We start from the raw sequence: 17,855 nt of genomic DNA, 5'->3' as shown, positions 1-17,855 counted from the left end.
GGCCCTGCCCTGCTGATCCCTGATCATGTGGGTGGCCCTCCTTTGGATCCTCTCCATATTGGCCACATCCCTCCTGAAGTGCGGTGCCCAGAACTGGACGCAGTACTCCAGCTGAGGCCTGACCAGTGTTGCGTAGAGGGGGAGGATCACCTCCTTGGACCTGCTTGAGATGCATCTGTGGATGCATGACAAGGTATGGTTGGCCTTCCTGACCGTGTCCCCACACTGTCGGCCCATATTCATTGTAGCATCAATGATGACTCCAAGATCCTTTTCTGTCTCAACACTGACAAGAAGGGAGTTCCCCAGACTGTAGGTGTGCCGCTGGTTCTTCCTCCCCAGGTGCATTACCCTGCACTTCTCAGTGTTGAAACCCATCCTATTCTCATCCACCCACCCCTGTAACCTGTCTAGATCCACTTGCAGCCTGTTCCTTCCTACTAGCGTACCCACTTCACCCCATATCTTAGTGTCATCTGCTTTCTACCCCCTCGCCCAAGTCACTGATGAAGATGTTGAATAGTGTGGGCCTGAGGACCGAGCCCTGGGGAACCCCACTGCCCACATTCCTCCAGGTTGAATAAGACCCGTCCGCCACCACCCTCTGGATGCGGCCCTCCAGCCAGTTAGTGACCCATCTGACTGTGTAGGCATCAACACCACTGCCTCCTAGTTTGTTGCTGAGAAATGAAATTATGTGAGATGGGAGAGGTATCAGAGGATTGGAAAAGGGTCAATGTAGTTCTCCTCTTTAAAAAAACTGCAAAAAAAAGAGGACACAGAGAACTATAGACTGATTAGCCCAGGAGTGGGCAATTATATAAGTTGGAGGGCCCTTTAATGAGTTTTGGTGAGCTGTCAAGGGCTACAAGGGTAGCCTCGCCCCTTGACAGGTGCCCCACTCCCTGGTTGCCATCTTGGGTCCAGAAGTCCTGCTTCTAACCCCCTGACCTTTGCCACCAGAAGTTCTTCTCCTGGCCCTGGAAGTACTCCTGGGGGGGAGGAGTTGTCATCTTGAAAGTGGAAAAAAACCCCAAATCATATACTTAACCCTCCCCACCCCAAATCTACTATCACTTAATTTTATTTAAAAATATATATTTTATCCTGATTTATGTGTGTATCTAGAGGTGACTGCATAATAGCTCAAAATACAGTCTTACTCTTGTATACTGTGTAAGGAGGGTAAGGGGGTGTGGGTATGTTGTTCAGGTGGGGGGGTGTGGGAGGGTATGGGTGTGTGTGTGGCTTTGGTGGGGGCTGGGAGTGTGTGGGGGCTACTGGAGGGTATAGGCGTGTTTGGGGGTATGGTGGGGGTGGGGTGTCAGTATGTGGGGTGGGGTAGAATTGTGTGGGAGCTGTGGGAGGGTGTGGGTGTGTGTTGGGGGTATGGTGGGGGATAGGGTATGTGGGAGGGGTCCTTGGAGTCCCTGGAGTGTGCAAGTCCCTGGAGCTGTATGTGGTGCCAGTGAGAGGGGCAAGCCTCACCCAGCCTCATAGCATGCAGCACGCAGTCTCTGAAGCTTAAGGGGTACCAAAACTAGAAACTAGCCAAGATACTAGAGTCTTACCAAAGTAACACAGGTTCTTTAACCAACAAGTCTTCAAGATTGCTATTTGCACAGGCGACTGGCCGGGGGAGGGGGGGAGGGGGGCATGTGTCCCCCTCCCCGCAAGATTGGCCCCTGACTCAGCACTGCTCAGGATGGGGCAGTTTTTTGCCACACAGGCTGGTGGTGTGTTGGGGGGGGGCACTAAACAGCAGCACAGAAGTATAGGAGTGGATATGGGGCTTTTGGACCGCCCACAAATTGTTCCCCTCCAGACTCAGAAGGCACCAGTCATCCCTGGCTATTTGGTATCTTATACTAACTACACATTAATGTCTTCACAACATGCTACTTCATTGTGGTCATGTGGTAGACAACTCATTCTGTAGAATGGTTGATAAGAAGAAACTTATTAAAGGGTTTCACAAATTGAGTACCTGAATGTCAGAACTATGTGGATTAAATAAAGGAACCAATACTGGGATTGAGATAAACTGGGATTTTTCATTTAATTAATAACCTTCCCTGACAAAATATAAATGTAAATTTATAACAGGTATACAATCTATTAAATATAGGGGAAAGTCAACCTTCTTCTGATAAAGCAATGAACTTCTTAATAATAAAACACAGCAAATGATGAAAGAGAATTCAGTTAACAGCCCAAGTCAGGGCATCTTAAATGTTTGTTAACTTTTTACTTTATAAAATTAATAGTCTTTTCACTGGAAAAAAATATGGTTTTGCATCCAGAGTTTGGTATGAAAGAATTGTTGTTTGATAGACAGAGATATGGAAGTTGGAGTTCTACACTTGTCAAAAGCACTGTAATAAGAACCTGGAAAATTATTTGCATTCTTATGTTCACTCTTCATGTCTACTGATCCTGTGCTTCTCTAATTGAGATATGGACACTAATTCTTAATTACTAGTTAAGCCTCTGTGTCATCTCATAATATCTCTGATCAATATGAAAAATATTGTTAGCCAATACTTACTATGTATTTGCATGGAACCGTTAACTGAGAAACAAACAGTTATTTATTGCTGACATACTAAGCCAATTCTCTTTTGCCATGAGGAATCAGTGTTGGTAATGTCCTATTCTTATTGTGCTTTTGTGGAGTTTCTGCTGTTTAAAAGGTTTAAAAGTTGAACAATAGATCCCTGCATATAGTTTCTTGCAGCTTGAATTCAATTTGCAATTACAATATTACAAAGTTCCTTCCTTGCTCCTATACTGAGTTAGTTTTTTGTTACATTAGACAGATTTAGTTAATCAAATTTAACTAACGATATATTCTCTTTGGTTAACGATAATTACAAGTTTCATAAATAATCCAAACTAAGGGATGGTTTTGCAGTGGAAACAATTGCTTATTTGAGAAATAACCATGGACAAATCCATGTCTATTTTTGCTTGAAATGAAGAGAAAAAAAGAAAGAAAATTATCTTAAATCATTACAAGTAATTTTCCTCATTGTCCTTAACTAAAAATCATGATTTTCTGTATTTGGACCTCTTTAAGGGCCCAAAATTAAGCACATGATTACATATCTTATTGAACTAAGACCTAAATTAACAATTCCTAAATTAGCAACACACAGAAATAAGCTTTCTAGCACTTTTAAGGCTGACAGATATTATGTTTAAAATATTTAACTATGACTGTAGATCAGTAATTCTCAGCCAGGATGTCATGGCACCCTCAGGTACCTTGAGATCTTTCCAGAGATACTCTGGGTGGCTATGCAATGTTAGCACTGTTAGGTGTACAAACATGGTTTATAATATTAAAAACATTTCAATTTTTTGTGGTCTTTCTGAGTTCTTCGCAACAGAAAAACTGTTCTTTTTCTATAGTAAAAGAATGAGTAAAAACTAAGAGCTGACATTTTCCAAAGGGCATCTCAAATCTGAAAGTGTTGAGAACCACGGCTATAGAAAAGACAACTTTAACTTCATGTAAATATACTGTTCTCAATACTTTAGATTGCATTAAACAGCAGTGCCCCTTCAGAGAGCTACATTCACACCTTGAACCTACCAAATAATTACTGCATAGCACACTTACAGGCTGGGAGGCTGTTGTTGCCCTGATTAAAGTAGTACACTCCTCCAAAGTTTAAACTAAAGCAGAAGAATGGACTTGTTACAACATGACCTTGATTGAGAGGACTGAAAGCTTGCTTCACAGCTGAGAAGTAGACTTTAAAAAACAATTCATGTGTTAAAGTAAGAAAAACAGCTCTAGTTGAAATTAGACTGATGGTAACATAAATCCGTGGCCACATGGACCACAGCAGGGTAATTTTGGAACAGTGACTACCTACACACTCAATAAATAAATACATACCATTCAACTGAGTTTCTGCTGCAAAAGGGGCCTTGAAAGGCGAGAAAGCTGTGTGGCCCTGGGCAGACTTTGGATTTTGAAAAGGGTGTGCAGATGGTGTAGTGCATCATCACATATAACATGTACTTTTCTCCAGTTAAAGAGAAGCTTTACTAATCTGGTAGGGACCTAACACTATATTATTCAGTTTAAGATAAATGTAAAAACAAAAATAACTTTATAGGAATGCAACTAATTTGCTACATTATACATTGTAGAACCCACAGGGGCCTATCTCATTTGTCAGCTGCTTCCTGGCCCCACTTCACCTCCAGTCTCTTTCCTGCCACGACTTTGTTGTTGTTTGTAGTTAAGGGAGGGATCCTTGGTGCCAGTAGTCGCCTCACAGGTAGCTGGGCATGTTCAGCCAGGTTAGCCCCCTGGGGCCTTTTGCCCTCCCACAGCGCTTCTTTTTAAGAAAATGCTCCCACAGGTTTCTGAGGGCCTGTCTGGGCTTCAGCTGTTGCAGCCTGGGCCCCCTTTTTCTCTCAGGCCATGCCTTCTACCTTAGTCTACTGATTAAGACCTCAGCCCTCAGGTTTGGCCCTGCCTTGGTCGTGGCCCCTCCTGTGGGCTTCAGTCTCAGTACACCAGTCTCCACCCCCTCTAGTTTAGGGCTAGCTCCTGGCACAAATAGTAGGGGAGTGCCACCCAGGCACCCCGTTTGTGGTCTCCTCCACCCCTGTAACCACAACCCAGTCCTCTAGTCTCAAGTGCAAACAGAACAAAGCTCTTGCCAGCTGCTTCATAAAACAAAAGTTTCCATCCTTGGGGTAAATGTTGCATGCAGGCCCCACCTTTCTGGGATTCTTCTCCCTGAGTTCCCCTGGGTGGCTTAGGTGTCTATCTGTCCATCTCCAGCAGGCCCTTCATTTCCAGGAGCTCCTCTCCCTGCTGCAGGCAAGGGCTACCTCCTTGCATAGACAGAGACTGGGCTTAACAGTTAACTCCCCAAGCCTCCTCTCCTTCTAGCCATGTGACTGGGTCTTCTGCACCCAGTGATCAGGCACAGCCAATTGCTTCATTAGCTGCCTGGCATCATTAATCTAGGGTCCAGTCCACCCAAGGTATTTCTCTTTACTGTCCTTCCTGGCCAGGAGTCTCTCACCCTCTTAGGCCCTTACAGTAACAGGAGCCCGGGTTCCCTGTTAAATACATAAAGTTTAAAAAACACAACCAACTAGGCAAAAATAGTCAAAAGAAATTGTTTTATTAGTCTGGTAGTCATTATAGGTAAATGTGCATCTCTATTCAGCTTTGTAAAACAAAATCTAGAATCCTTGAGCATCTTAACAGTGCAGCCAATACTTCACTGTCAGCCATTTCCACACCTGAATTAATATTACCACACCTGAGATCAGATTTTTAGCTAGAGCTAAAAACAGACTTCAGGGCTGTGAAAGAGAAGAGAGATATTACTAGGAACAGCTAACAAACAGCAAAATAGCTTGATCAATGGACTATCAACGCCATTAAAAAGGAGCAAAGGTCATTAACACTTGTGGAATGAAGAGAGATTAGCAGGGATCAGATAGATTATAATGAGTCATGAAGTCAATTGACTCCATCAGGATTGCCGAAATAGAAATGTTGCTGCACCTCTTGGGTAGTTGATTTTACATGTTGGGTGAAACAGGAATCAAAGGGAAGTGCAACTGCATCACTGCACTCCCTGGATCCCTGCAGTCCCTGTGTGTTGCAGAGCAGTTCCCATTAAATCTCATAATCCTCCCATGTAATGTAGAATCACTATCTCCCTTTTTCCTCAAAAAAGCAACAAATAATGCAGCTACCTTTAGGTGAAGGATAATGCTTCCTTTACTACGGACAGACTCCATCATTTTTTATTAATTTCACAGTACTCTTAAATATTTTAATTGGTGGATGGTGATCTCTGAAAGTGAGTAGGCTAAACTGAACTGAGATGTTCAACCCAGCACACAGGAGTGGAAAAAGCTTCCAATATCACTAACTAAACAGAAAAATGCTTATATCTGCTGAAAGCCACTACTCTGAAGACTTTAACTGTATTTTAGTGACATTTAAAACTTCACTCATTTTAACTGTTCTTCAGCTTAAAGTTATGAACTTCTTTACAAGCCATTGGTGGGTCATTTGTTAAGGTTACATATATTATCTAATCCCTGGCCCCAGGAGCAGTAGATTGGAATAGAAGGATGACAAAATCTGCCATTCAGCCCACATCCCTGCCATTGCTTTGAAAAAATGAAAACTGTTAGGTAAGAATGATGTAAACAGGTGACTTTTCCTAGGACAGATTCTCTCTCTCTGTCTCTCTTTCTATCATATCCAAACAGGATGTTGGGGACCATGGTCTTCCACAAATCTCTTGTCTTTGATGCATACAGAATTGCCAGTGTCTATACATTCATCCATTTAGATCAGTGGTCTCTAATCTTAACAGGTCGGAGATCACTTTTGGAATTAAAAGGAACGGAAGAGCTACCGCCCCCCTCCTCCCCCCCTGCCCAGCAGGTAAGTCTGTGGGGAAGGGCTGGGCGGGGTGGGGGACGGTGCCACAAACAGCTCCTGGGGGGTGCAGGGAGAGGGGGCACACAGCCCAGGAGGGCGGGGGGGGACATGCCCCCAGATCTGCATGCCAGGTGGGGCGGGGTGGGGCGGGGTGGGATGGGGCAGGCAGGCTGGGGCCAGGGCAGTGGCAGCGTTGGGCTGTTCCTGACCAGGCTGTGCCCAGGCTAGGTGGCTGCGGCAGCAGCGCTGGAAGCAGGGTCACATGGAATCCGTACCCACCCCAACCCCTGCTCCCAGCACTGCTGTCAAGCGCAGCATGGGCTAGGCCTGAAGGGAACAGCTTGGTGCAGCCTTCCAGCCCACAGCTGCAGCTCACCCTTCCCCATGCCTGCCAGCCCCCAGCCCCCAAATCCTTGGGGGGAGGAAGGGGCAAGGGGAGGGAAAGGCTGTGCCAGGCTGTTCCTGCTGGGCCTGGCCTACGCTGTGCTTGGCGGTGATGCTGGGAGCAGGGGTTGGAGGGAGACTATGGCCCACCCTTGGGTCCCCCTCCCTGTGCCGCAGCTACCCAGCCTGGGAGCAGCCTGGCCAGGAACAGCCCGGTGCTGCAACTGCCCTGGCCACAGCCTGCTCTGCCCTGCCCTGCATGCAGATCCAGGAACATGCATCCCCCAATGCCCGCCCAGGCTGCGTGCCCTCCCCCCGCACCCCTTTGCAGCCCTGAGCGAGCCTGGCTGCAGCTGTGGGCTGGGCATTGTGCTCTGAGGCCTGCTGCACGTGCCCCCCCGGGTCACTGCCCCTTCCCCCCCCTATTGACTGAATTGCCAGGCTTGTGGGATGTGGCATGCGCATGCACACACGTGCTCAGCCCCCACAGCCCAGGTCAACTTCAAGAGGCTCTGGGATCCGCCAGTCAATCCCGATCGACCAGTTGGTGACCACTGATTTAGACAAACTCTTGACATAAGTCAACCTCTGTCTTCCATGATCTCTCCTTCTTTCAGTCTTTCCAGTTATGACCAAACTTCCAATTTCCTCTTTCCTCATAACATGGTTCCTCTTTCATCATAATTCCAACTCTTTCTGATGTTAATCGGCAGGTTCCTCCTGCAGCCTGCTCTTAACGAAATATCTTAATTTGAAGTGTGACTTGTCCAATATACCTTCAAGATGTGCTTTAAGAACCACATCTTACTTGCTTCAATTCTCTTTTCCATACCTGATGATATTGTCCAGCATTCTGATGCATACATGAGGACTAGTATAACACAGCAGTCCAAAACTCTTAACCTCATCCCCATAGAAATTTTACTATTTGTCAATATCTTTTTCATTTTCAGAAATATGCCTTTTGCCATCACTATTCTCTGTGATCTAAGGATAGATACACCCAATAGGTGTCCATTGATTAGGACGGTGGTTTTCAACCTGTGGTCCATGGACCCCTCAGGTCCATAGACTATGTCTAGGGGGTCTGTGAAAGATAACTATGATCAATCAAAATTATGTGAAAATTCAAAACTGTTTAGGAGTCCGCAAATGAAAAAAAAACGTTGAAAACCACTAGACTAGGATTTAAAGGGGGGGGGGAGGAGCTGGACAATATTAGGCAATACGGGTGATTAACTCAAATTTAAAAAAATCTAGTGTAGACAAACATTTATTGGGATGTAAAGGTGGGGATGGATCTCTTCATCCCCCAATTCCCATTGACACCACAGTATAGCAACTGTAAGCACTTCCTTGCAGACATCCAGAAGACATTGGATCTACAAGCAGTCATAGAAATCAGACAAAATTAGGGTTGGAAGGGACCTCGGGAGGTTTCTAGTCCAACCCTCTGCTCAAAGCAAGACCATCCCCAACTAGGTCATCCCAGCCAAGGCTTTGTCTAACTAGGTCTTAACCTCCAAGGATGGCTATTCCACCACATCTTTAGGTAACCTGTTCCAGTGCTTCATTACCCTCCTAGTGGAAATGTTTTTCCTAATATCTAACCTAAATCTCCTTTGCTGCAACTTGAGACCATTGCTCCTTGTTCTGTCATCTGTCACCATGAGAACAATGGGCTGCAGCAGTTTCTAGACAATGAGTATTGACAGAGAGGACAGTCCAGTGGTATCTTTTATGTGGATAGATCCCATATTATTCTTATCTGTACCAGAAAAAAACAATTAGGAAAAATTGTTCCTAAATGAGAATGAAAATAAGGATTTTTTCTTTTTAAAGAGGTCATTATGAAGGTGCCAGATCTCCAAAAACCACTTAAACAGTGCCTTAAACGTTCATTCCCCCAAAACCACCATGCCATTGTTCAAGACTATCTAATTGTATATGTGGAGTTGAGGCTTTTTGACGACTTTTAAACAGATACGCTATTGCAAGCTTAAGTTGAACCTAGCAGCTGCTGGCACAAGATGCTTTGTACAATGTTTCAGCTTTCATGTAGGCAAAGGAATGTTTCATGGCACTGATCATTTAAACTCAAAGCCTGTCTTCATTTGCAGATGTCAGTATGAACATCGTGTGCCTCCCGAGGCTGGGGAGGCATGGCAACCTCCCGCAGACGGCAGTGACAGTGGCAGCAGTGGGGTTGTGGCGGCAGTGAGTCAGAAGCTCCTGCAGATGTGGGGGGACGGGCGGGGGTGGCAGTGGGTGCTGGCAGTGGCCAATTTCAGGGCTTGCACTGCCAATCTCAGGGGGTGCACATGCACCCGCATGCACCCCTGACATGTTGCCAATGGTTGTCAGCACTGCAATGTGGAGCTGAGGAGCTGATGCCCCATTCCCCAACTCACTGGGCAGGTGGGGAAAGGTACAGATGCTCTGCATCTTGCTTCTTTTCTGCCTTAGGGTGGCCATTGGTCCTGTTTTACTGTCAATTTTTTAAAACCTTTTGTCACCTGTCCATTTATGGATAAGGAATGAACAGCAAAAGGTCCTGTTTTTCAATGTGATGGAAATACATGTCTATCATCTGTCCTTGCAATTCTATTGGCTGTGCCAAGAGGTACAGCACTGCACAGCCAGGAAAGGCAGGAAGTGGTCTTTTTGTAGTGGCCCGCCCCCTTGCTGCTAATTGGCTAAGGGCTCCACTGGCCCCACCTCTCAGTGTTGAGGCTGTGGCAGCCCTGCCCCTCACTGCTAATTGGCCAAGGGTGGGGTACAGAAAGTGGTTGCCTCCCCCCTCACCGAAGGGATATTACCTAGTCTAGGGATGGGCCAGTGCCCCTCTATTCTGAGACCTGTGTGGTGTCCGTAGGAGCCTGAGTTTCACACCAAGGGGCTTATGCACATAACTCCCTATGTTTTCCAGTGGTGATTTCATACAGTCACCTGTGTGGTCCTGGGTGTCCTACCCCTTTAAGCTTGACTTACTAAAAATTGTTCCAGGGTTTCTCTTTTCAAAGATAAAATGACTGCCAAGAACACACTGCCAGAGACACTACAACAGCCCTCTAACACCTTCAACCGCCCGCCCCAAGACAGTCCCTCAGCCCCTCCCCTGGGCCACAACCCACGTGCGCCCTAGCTCGCAGCAACCCTGGGCCCGTGGCCCCGCCCACCCCAGCGTGCGCCTGCGCAGTGGCCTACCTGAGCCGGCACCCAGCGCTGTCCGCCCCGCCCACGCCGCGCCTGCGCAGCAGCGAGGCAGTGAGGGGGCGTGGTGCTCTCTGCAGAGGGTGACGTCACCCCTGCCCGCCCCGCGCGCGGGGGGGGGCCGGGCTGGCCGGCTGCGGGCGCCGCCATGGCTGCCATATTGGGGAGGAAGTGAGCGCGGGAGGCGGCGGCGGCCTGAGGTGCCCTCCCTTGTTCTCTCGCCTGGGCGCGGCGCGGAGGGGCCGGCGGCGGCTGGCGGAGCCCGGAGCGGGCGGCGCGGGGCTGAGCGCAGCGGGAGCGGCCGGCGGCGGCGGCGCGGGGCTGAGGGAAGATGGCGGACCCGGCGGAGTGCAACATCAAAGTGATGTGTCGCTTCAGGCCCCTCAACGACTCGGAGGTGGTGCGCGGCGACAAGTACATCGCCAAGTTCCAGAGCGAGGACACCGTCATCATCGCCGTGAGCGCTGGGCGCGCCGGGGGCTCCGGGCCGGGCCCGGGGAAGGGCTTCTGGCACTTTGGGGGTTGGGCGACAGAAACCCGGGTGGGGTCTGGCTCGCCGCCGCCTTCTGCCCCCTGCACGGCAGCCCGGGTCGGCAAATGCAGCGGGGTAGAAATCCTCGGGGGCGGGGTGGGGCGGCGGCTTTGAGCCCGTCCGCAGGGGGCGCACTGTGTGAGGGGGCTGCGAAAGATGACTGCGCTCAATCAGAAGTGTGCAAATATAAATGCCCGCACTTACCCTGCCAAGGGGCTGCTCCACTCGACATTTTTTAGGGGTCAGCAAATGAAAAAAGTTTGAAAGCCGCTGGAAGAGAAGCCGGTGCTGCCCGAATTATCGCATGAAAGCTCAGCTCTAGGGTTAATTTGCAGTAACTGTCTCCTCAGGTTTGGCTGCCCGTGTTTGTGGGTAAAGTGAAAACTTTTAATGTTTGTGTCTCATCTGTGCACCTTCGCCTTCAAGTGAATGTCTAGAGTGAGGCTAACGCGGGGTGGGGGGGCCGGCACCTCTCTAGGGAGGGGTGTTGCTTGGAGAGCATTTGTCTAGATTGCAGCTATGGTGCGCTTCCATCTTGAATCTGTGCAAGCCAAACACAGCTTTTCTCCTTGCATCTGGGCGTGCAAGTAGGACAAATGAATAACAGTAGATGGAGCTTGGAGACAAACCTTATGCTCTATGCCTCCCTAACAGAGCTCTGCTCTTATGCCTAAATCCAATGTAAAATGAATGGGTTGTTAATGTAATGTAGAACTAGGTCAATAGTGATTAAGCTTCTGAAAAATCAACAAATGCTTGTGAACTGAGCTGACTTTTTTTTTTGTTCTCTTCCGGTTGGCAGGCTTGTACCTCAAGCTGCATTAGTCCTCACCGATGCCTGGTCCACAGAGTTGGGCTGTATCGCAGGAGATTGTTGGGGTAGTGACCAAAATAGCAAACTTTCATTTTCATAACTGGGGCAAATTCAAACGCTTTCATATATGAGTATTCAGTAACAGGGGCATTATGAGTCCCATATGAAATTAAAAACTGCAAAGTTACTCCTAGAATTCTGGGTGATACTTTGTTCCCTCTATGCCGCCTACTGTTACTACCTTGTAGGCCAATGTGTAATTATTTCTAATTGGTCAAAGTCTTATATTTGAAATAGCAAAACTGAGGTAATTGGATTTTAAGAAACAGTTCCTCCCCTTGTCACTTAGGTTGAGTTAGGATCTTCTGTAGTGTGTAGTACAGCAAATTCACTTTGTCAGATGTTGTGAAAGGACCATGTAGGGCTTGAAATTGATGACTGGTTTGACCCCCCCCCAAATATGCACTGTAAAAACTTTTTAAAATTAAAAGTGTTACTTTGTAGGCCAGATCTAAACCTCCACTGGTCTCAAGTTGAAGACTTGGTATTTTTGGCCTTTGACCAAGGTCAAATCATTGCTAAACGGAGGAATATGGCAGGATTTGAAGTCCTTCTCCTCAGTATTCCAGCTGTTGGGGCTAGAAATCCATGCTATGGATGGATATGTTGAGATTCCCATCTTTCGGTAGTAAAAATGTATAGTCCTAACATATGGCAATATTTGTGGTTAAAAATTAAATAGTTTAATTTCTAGTGTTGAAATGATACTGTTGCTGTGATGATCCTGGAAATATACAAGAGGCAAGAATTCTTGTGGACTAATGAATGGCATGGTTGAAATAGACATGGACAAGTTTCAGGTATTGTAGCATCCTTCCTCAGAGACCTGAGGTGATGGGAGAGAGACTGAGTGAAGAGAGAAACCTGAGGTTGTACTTGAAAGTTTATCTATGTCTATCCTAACCACTCACTTGATCCAATGAACAATAGCTGCAATCACCCCTAAGAATTCCTGCCTCTAATTCTCTGTGATTCTAATACTTTCATGTTTTCAGGATCATTCAGCTCTTCTTTTTAAAACATCAGTTTGTAAACCTTAACTAGCGAGTAGATCTTATCTGAGGACTTGGCCAACTAGGACAAAATACCTATTCCACCCGTGCCCATGAAACAACTTTCATAAGGCAGCTCTTCAGTAAACTATATTTTTCATAGAACTGATTTTTTTTCTTCCTTCCAGCTATTTCTTAGCTGGCTTCTTCCACCACTGTATGGGACAGTAGCTGCCTCTTGAGCTCTTCTCTTCACAACAAATCTGAGCCAGGTTTCTCTTCACTAGTGGAGAGGCTCCTCCCATTTTCCTCTCCCCCCCCCCCACCTTATTTGCAAATCTTTTGCCGTGCAATTCCAGCCATACCCCCAACTGCCTGTTCTAGCCCCTGGATTCTGCTCCCTGCGTGCCTGTGGACTCATTTCATCTGCCCAGCCAAGCACACCCTGTCTGTGGGGGGTCCCTGCTGGTCTCCATGGAGGCCCCGACTGCCTGCTTTGTCTGGAGCCCCTGCCAGTTGGTGCAGGGCAGAGAGGTCCAGGCTAGATAGGATCAGTTGTCCCCACCCTGTCGGCAACTTCCACTCCCCCTGCAACAGCTCAATAAAATTCCTAAAATGGCCCTCCAGACAAAATAATTGCCTACCCTTGGAATAAGGATTTGCCTGCCCCTTGCTTATCTAGCCACATTTGGTAGAGCTACCTCTAATGGTGGCCAGAAAGCAAAGACTAGGTATCAGTTAGGAGACAGGGTGTGGGAATAGAATGTATTAAGACTGACCTAATCACTCTGGTTTTGCATGCTGGTGACTAGAGTGGCCAGCTATTTTGCCATAGCTGCCTGTTGCACCTTGCCAGTAGGTGGTGACAGAGCTACTGATAGACTGATTGCATCAAGCAAGGAGCTACCACAGGATGACATTGTAGCTGTGGAAACAACCCTTGTATAACTTTCCAAGAGATAACTTTACCTAAAGCAGAGGGGTGTAGGACTGTGTGTGTGTGTGTGTGTGTGTGTGTGTGTGTGTGTGTGTGTGTGTGTGTGTGTTCCATGTTTAACATGATCTGAAGGCAGTTGCAGTAATGTGAACATGCTAAATATTTACACCCTGAATGGAAACAGCTACTTAAAATTGACTGTGTCAACTAGTTTCTTAGAAAATACCTCCTTGAATTCTTGAATTTTTTAAAAGATAAGAAAAGTGTCTTCTCTTTTTAATGTTCATGTGAGGTATTTTTCTGTTTGTTTGGTTTGTTTGTTTTTTCTGATGCAAAGAAATGGATGGGAAAGTGACTACTCAGGTTGAGACAAGAAAAAAATTTATGATATCACAGTTCTAATAACTTCAAATGGTGTTAGTAAATGACTTTTATATAAGGTGTTTTGTAAAGAGCCCCTCCACTCTACAGGTGTGGAAATTGCTGTGCCCTCTCTCCGTTCTTATTTTACTCGTAGTATAGATCCTTCTCTTCCCCTCCAGATAATTTTAATCATGCTTAAACTTTATTTGACTAGTTAACTGACTGTCTCTTTAGGCAAGAACAAGTGATGAAGTTTGGGTTCACAATGGAGTGCCTACAAACTTTTTCTAATGTAGACAATTATATTGTCATTCAATTGGGAACTAAATTTTGTCTAGATAGATTTACTTTACAAAGTAAATCCTAATTATTATTTTAAACTTTAAGTCCAGTTTTTGTTTTAGCTGAAAGAGGCTCCCTTAGCTTGTGACCTCTTACTAATGTAAGTACCTTGAAAATGGTCTGTTTAGAGTCCATTGTAATGAGGCATGTTTGTTTTAAGCAGTATGTGAAAAAGCAAGCTGAAACCTAAAAGAACCACAATGAACATGGCTTATTTATTAGAATTACCCTCAACTTGATGGAGAGAAACTAGTGGGTTTGTTCACTTTGCTTTTTGTGACATTTCTTTTTACAGTTGAAGCTATTCACAAGCAGTGCATTCTCACTTCAAATAACTTTGTTTATATAATTTTCAGTACCTGTATACATGCTTATGCTTGTCATGTGACCATCTAAAATGGAAATAAAAAGCTAGAGCGTGCAGTCACATGCTAGTGCCTGTCTCGGCAGCCAGTCAGTGTGAATAAAGCGTTACAGACGGACAGACTAAGGCTTATGTGTATATATATGTATAGAATATCTAATAACTGCCTGTACTCTTTTATATTAGCTTCAGAATAGCAACAGCCTTTGACCTGAATATGTATGTAACTGGCTGTGAGTTTATAAACTTTTTTTTTGTTCAATGGCATGTTCATGAAAGGTTATATTCTATTTACCTGCCAGATCCAAGCTAATGAAGTTTACTTGTGGTTACCGTATCTTTCTGGCGGCAGAAAACTAATATTAACCAAGCATGTTATTCATATGAAATATTCAAAGAGTAGGCTGTGCAAAGCTGTGCGCTAGCATGAAGTATAGCCCCTCTATATAGCAAATACAGACTGGTACTATATTTTGTATATTAGGAAGAGAAACATTTTTTATATCTTGAGTAAAGGTTGAGTAAAAATATCCAACCTTGATGCTGTAACTACTGGACCTTGTGGCACGTGTTTGAGGCTGCAGTAGTCGGTAGCGTAAGCCAATTATATTTTTTCAGTGCCACTATTCAGTTAAATATTATTTTGGTTAACCTTGGTCTCTTAAATTGGAAGCAATGCAACAGTTTCTCAGAGCATAGGGCTCTGACAAATTAAGCATTAGTGCACAGATGTAAGACTGGGATAGAGCTCTTTGCTTTTAGTACAGGGGTGTCAAACTGCCCACGGGCCAGATCTAGCCCTTGGAGAACTGTCATCTGGCCCCCAGTGCTGCCCCTGGGTCTGATGAGACCCACATAGGGTATGATATGCACCGGTGGTGCAGGGTCAGTCCACAGGCTAGATCAGGCCCACAGATCCTGTCCTTTTCCCCCTGATCTGGCAGCTGCTTTAGCTGGTCTGGGAGCCATGCTACATGTGGCACAGATCCTGGAGTGCCAGAACGGGCACCATGTATGGTGAAGACTGGCCACTGTGGCAGCTGTGATGCACGAGGTGGCCAGACTGCACCTCATTCAGCACTTGTAAGCACCACATGTAGCATAGGTCTTTTAAACTGGCTGGAGCAGGTGCTGGATGTGCTGTAGTCCTGGAGTTGCCTGCGAGGTGCCATGAGTGGTGTCCCTTCTAGCTGCTTCAGGATCTGTCTTTCAGTGTGGGGTCCTGGACTTGTTAGAGCAGTCATTGGATCAGGTATGCTGGGGGGTGGAATCTGTGGGTCTTATTTGGTCTGTAAACCAGCCCTGAGCTGATTCAGTCTGTGGACCATCTGGTCGGCAGGGCTGGATGAATTTGACACTCCTGCTTTAGTGTTAAATGTGGTATATTCTGTTGCTGTGCTATTAGTAATGTTTCTTAGTTCATCTTAAGTGTGTGGTTTTTCTCTAAAATATAAAGACAGTTCAGCTCTCAGTGTTAACTAGTTCACTGTTCTGTTTTGAACAAATGCTCTTTTAGTGTTAATGCTAAACTGCCTCATCTCTCCTTGCATGCTAAAGCTCCAGCTTTTTCCTATCTGCCTGCTATAGAACTTCCAGCATCTTGACATCTTCTGAGCTCCTGTTACACATTTCCTCTGCGTATGGCATGTTCTGTGTGGGGGAATTATAAAATGGAGACTATAAAAATAACTGAAAGGGCTATTACACTTATTGTATAGAACTGGATCTGCTTATTGTTGTGTGCCTCACCACTTCTCCTTCTTAACCAATTTTAAGGAAGGACTCAAGTTGCAATCTTTAAACAGAAAAAATAAGAATAGAAGAAAGGGAGAACTAGGGTCTGTTGACATCCCTGCATCCTCAACAGTTTTGGGAAAGGCAGAGTTGCACTTTTTTATAGACTGATTCAGTGGGGCATACACTTTCATAAGTAACAGCTCACTTCAGCTGATAGCATTTTAGGAAAGCTTTGGCCTGCCTTTTGCCTGACTTTAAGCTAACATGGCTAACTACCTCTCTTAGTTTCAAGAAATCATTTAGTCATTTGTATCTTGCTTCTTTAGGGCACAGTTCCTTTTGTGTGGGTATATTAAAGTAAATAGCTACTTCTACAACAGAAGGTTAGTTTGGGACTCTGCTTGTCTGTCTTGATGCTGCTTTTAAGTTTGTCACTGACTGCCAGAGTGATATCTTGGCTTGGAAGCAGGAGGAATAAAAGCTAGGGTTTGAAACTATGCTGTCAAATAAATTAATAATAAGAATACGTTTTGCCAGAATCACTCCACTTATACCTAATGCTTCTTATTTTTATGTATTTTATGACCAGTATTGGTGAGAGCAATGTTCTTAAAGTATACTGCCATACATTAGGAGAAAAGCTATTGTTTAATATCTCAGCCTTTTCGAAATTGTTTTGCTTGCCTCATACTGTGAAATCACCAATTGCAGTGCTGCAGACTGAGTCCCAGGAGTAATGCTTCCTAAGGACTGTCCCACTGATGGTCTGCGTCTGCACTTAGCCTGTCAGGGCTCGATGTGTCTTATGGGCTCTCCCCACCACTCTACCCACTGCTCTTGGGGTGGCTGGGTCTTCAGGCTCCTCTTCCATCCTCTGGTTTCTGGTTCCTGCCCCTGCTTCTGGAGACTAGGACAGTGCAGTGGGAAGGGCCAGGCTGTATGGGGGAGGGTGAAAGGCTATACCTTTTCCTTGCTGCAAGTGGGCTGCCTGCACACTGGATGTGGGTAGGGTGTGGCATGCATAGTGTGTATGTGAGTTGGGGAACAGGACTGTTCCTGCAGTATGTATGGCTGGGGCTGAGACCTAAGCTGTTCACCTGGAGGGGTACCAGACTGTATCCCTGGTTGAGAGTTATCCCCTGGGTTTTCAGGTCATATGGTCTGTGCTTCACAGGTTCCTGGAAGTGGGACAGCCCTGCATTACCTTATTAGAAGGACTGTCTTACAATAAAACAAGAACGTTTTACACCCACACACACCTGCCCAACCACACAGTAAGAGAGAGGATTTAGACTGATTCGCTTAATTTAAATAATATGAATAATACAAAGGTTTCTCTAGGCTTCAGTGACCAAAAAACTGCATGTGATCCATGGCAAACTTAGGGATGAGCACTACACTTATGGAGTATACTCCAGTTTTTTAAAGTTAGAATGCAATAGAAGTAACTACTAAAAATACCATTTTACAGAGTTAACCTCAGAAGTATGAAAAGTAAACCTTAGTTTTAACCTTAAAGTTGGAATTAATTGGTTTTAATAAGACAGTCTTTGGTGCCTTTCATGGAAAAGGCACTGAGAGAGGATACATGTTAACTGACTTCTGTAAAGAACAGATTTATACACTTTGAATCATTTGGATGTTTATGTAAGCAAAGGGTGAAACTGGTTTTCCCAAG

General features: G+C 45.6%; 1 protein-coding gene across 2 annotated transcripts in view; it reads left to right on the top strand.

Annotated features, from left to right (window-relative positions):
- The first annotated feature begins 10,161 nt into the window (after positions 1–10,161).
- KIF5B (kinesin family member 5B) overlaps positions 10,162–17,855 on the top strand; it is a 53,349-nt gene continuing 45,655 nt past the window's right edge. The window contains exon 1 of one of the 2 annotated variants that reach the window (XM_059729132.1): positions 10,162–10,493. In XM_059729132.1, coding sequence (XP_059585115.1) covers positions 10,368–10,493 — 126 coding nt within the window. In that variant the 5' untranslated portion in view covers positions 10,162–10,367. The remainder of the gene's footprint in view (positions 10,494–17,855) is intronic. The other variant, XM_006264745.4, reaches the window with a different exon arrangement.

Source organism: Alligator mississippiensis, chromosome 5 (genome assembly GCF_030867095.1).
Source record: "Alligator mississippiensis isolate rAllMis1 chromosome 5, rAllMis1, whole genome shotgun sequence".
Classification (NCBI taxonomy): Eukaryota; Metazoa; Chordata; order Crocodylia; family Alligatoridae; genus Alligator; species Alligator mississippiensis.
The sequence above is the reverse complement of the archived record's forward strand: the minus strand, read 5'-3'. Positions and strand labels throughout refer to the sequence as shown.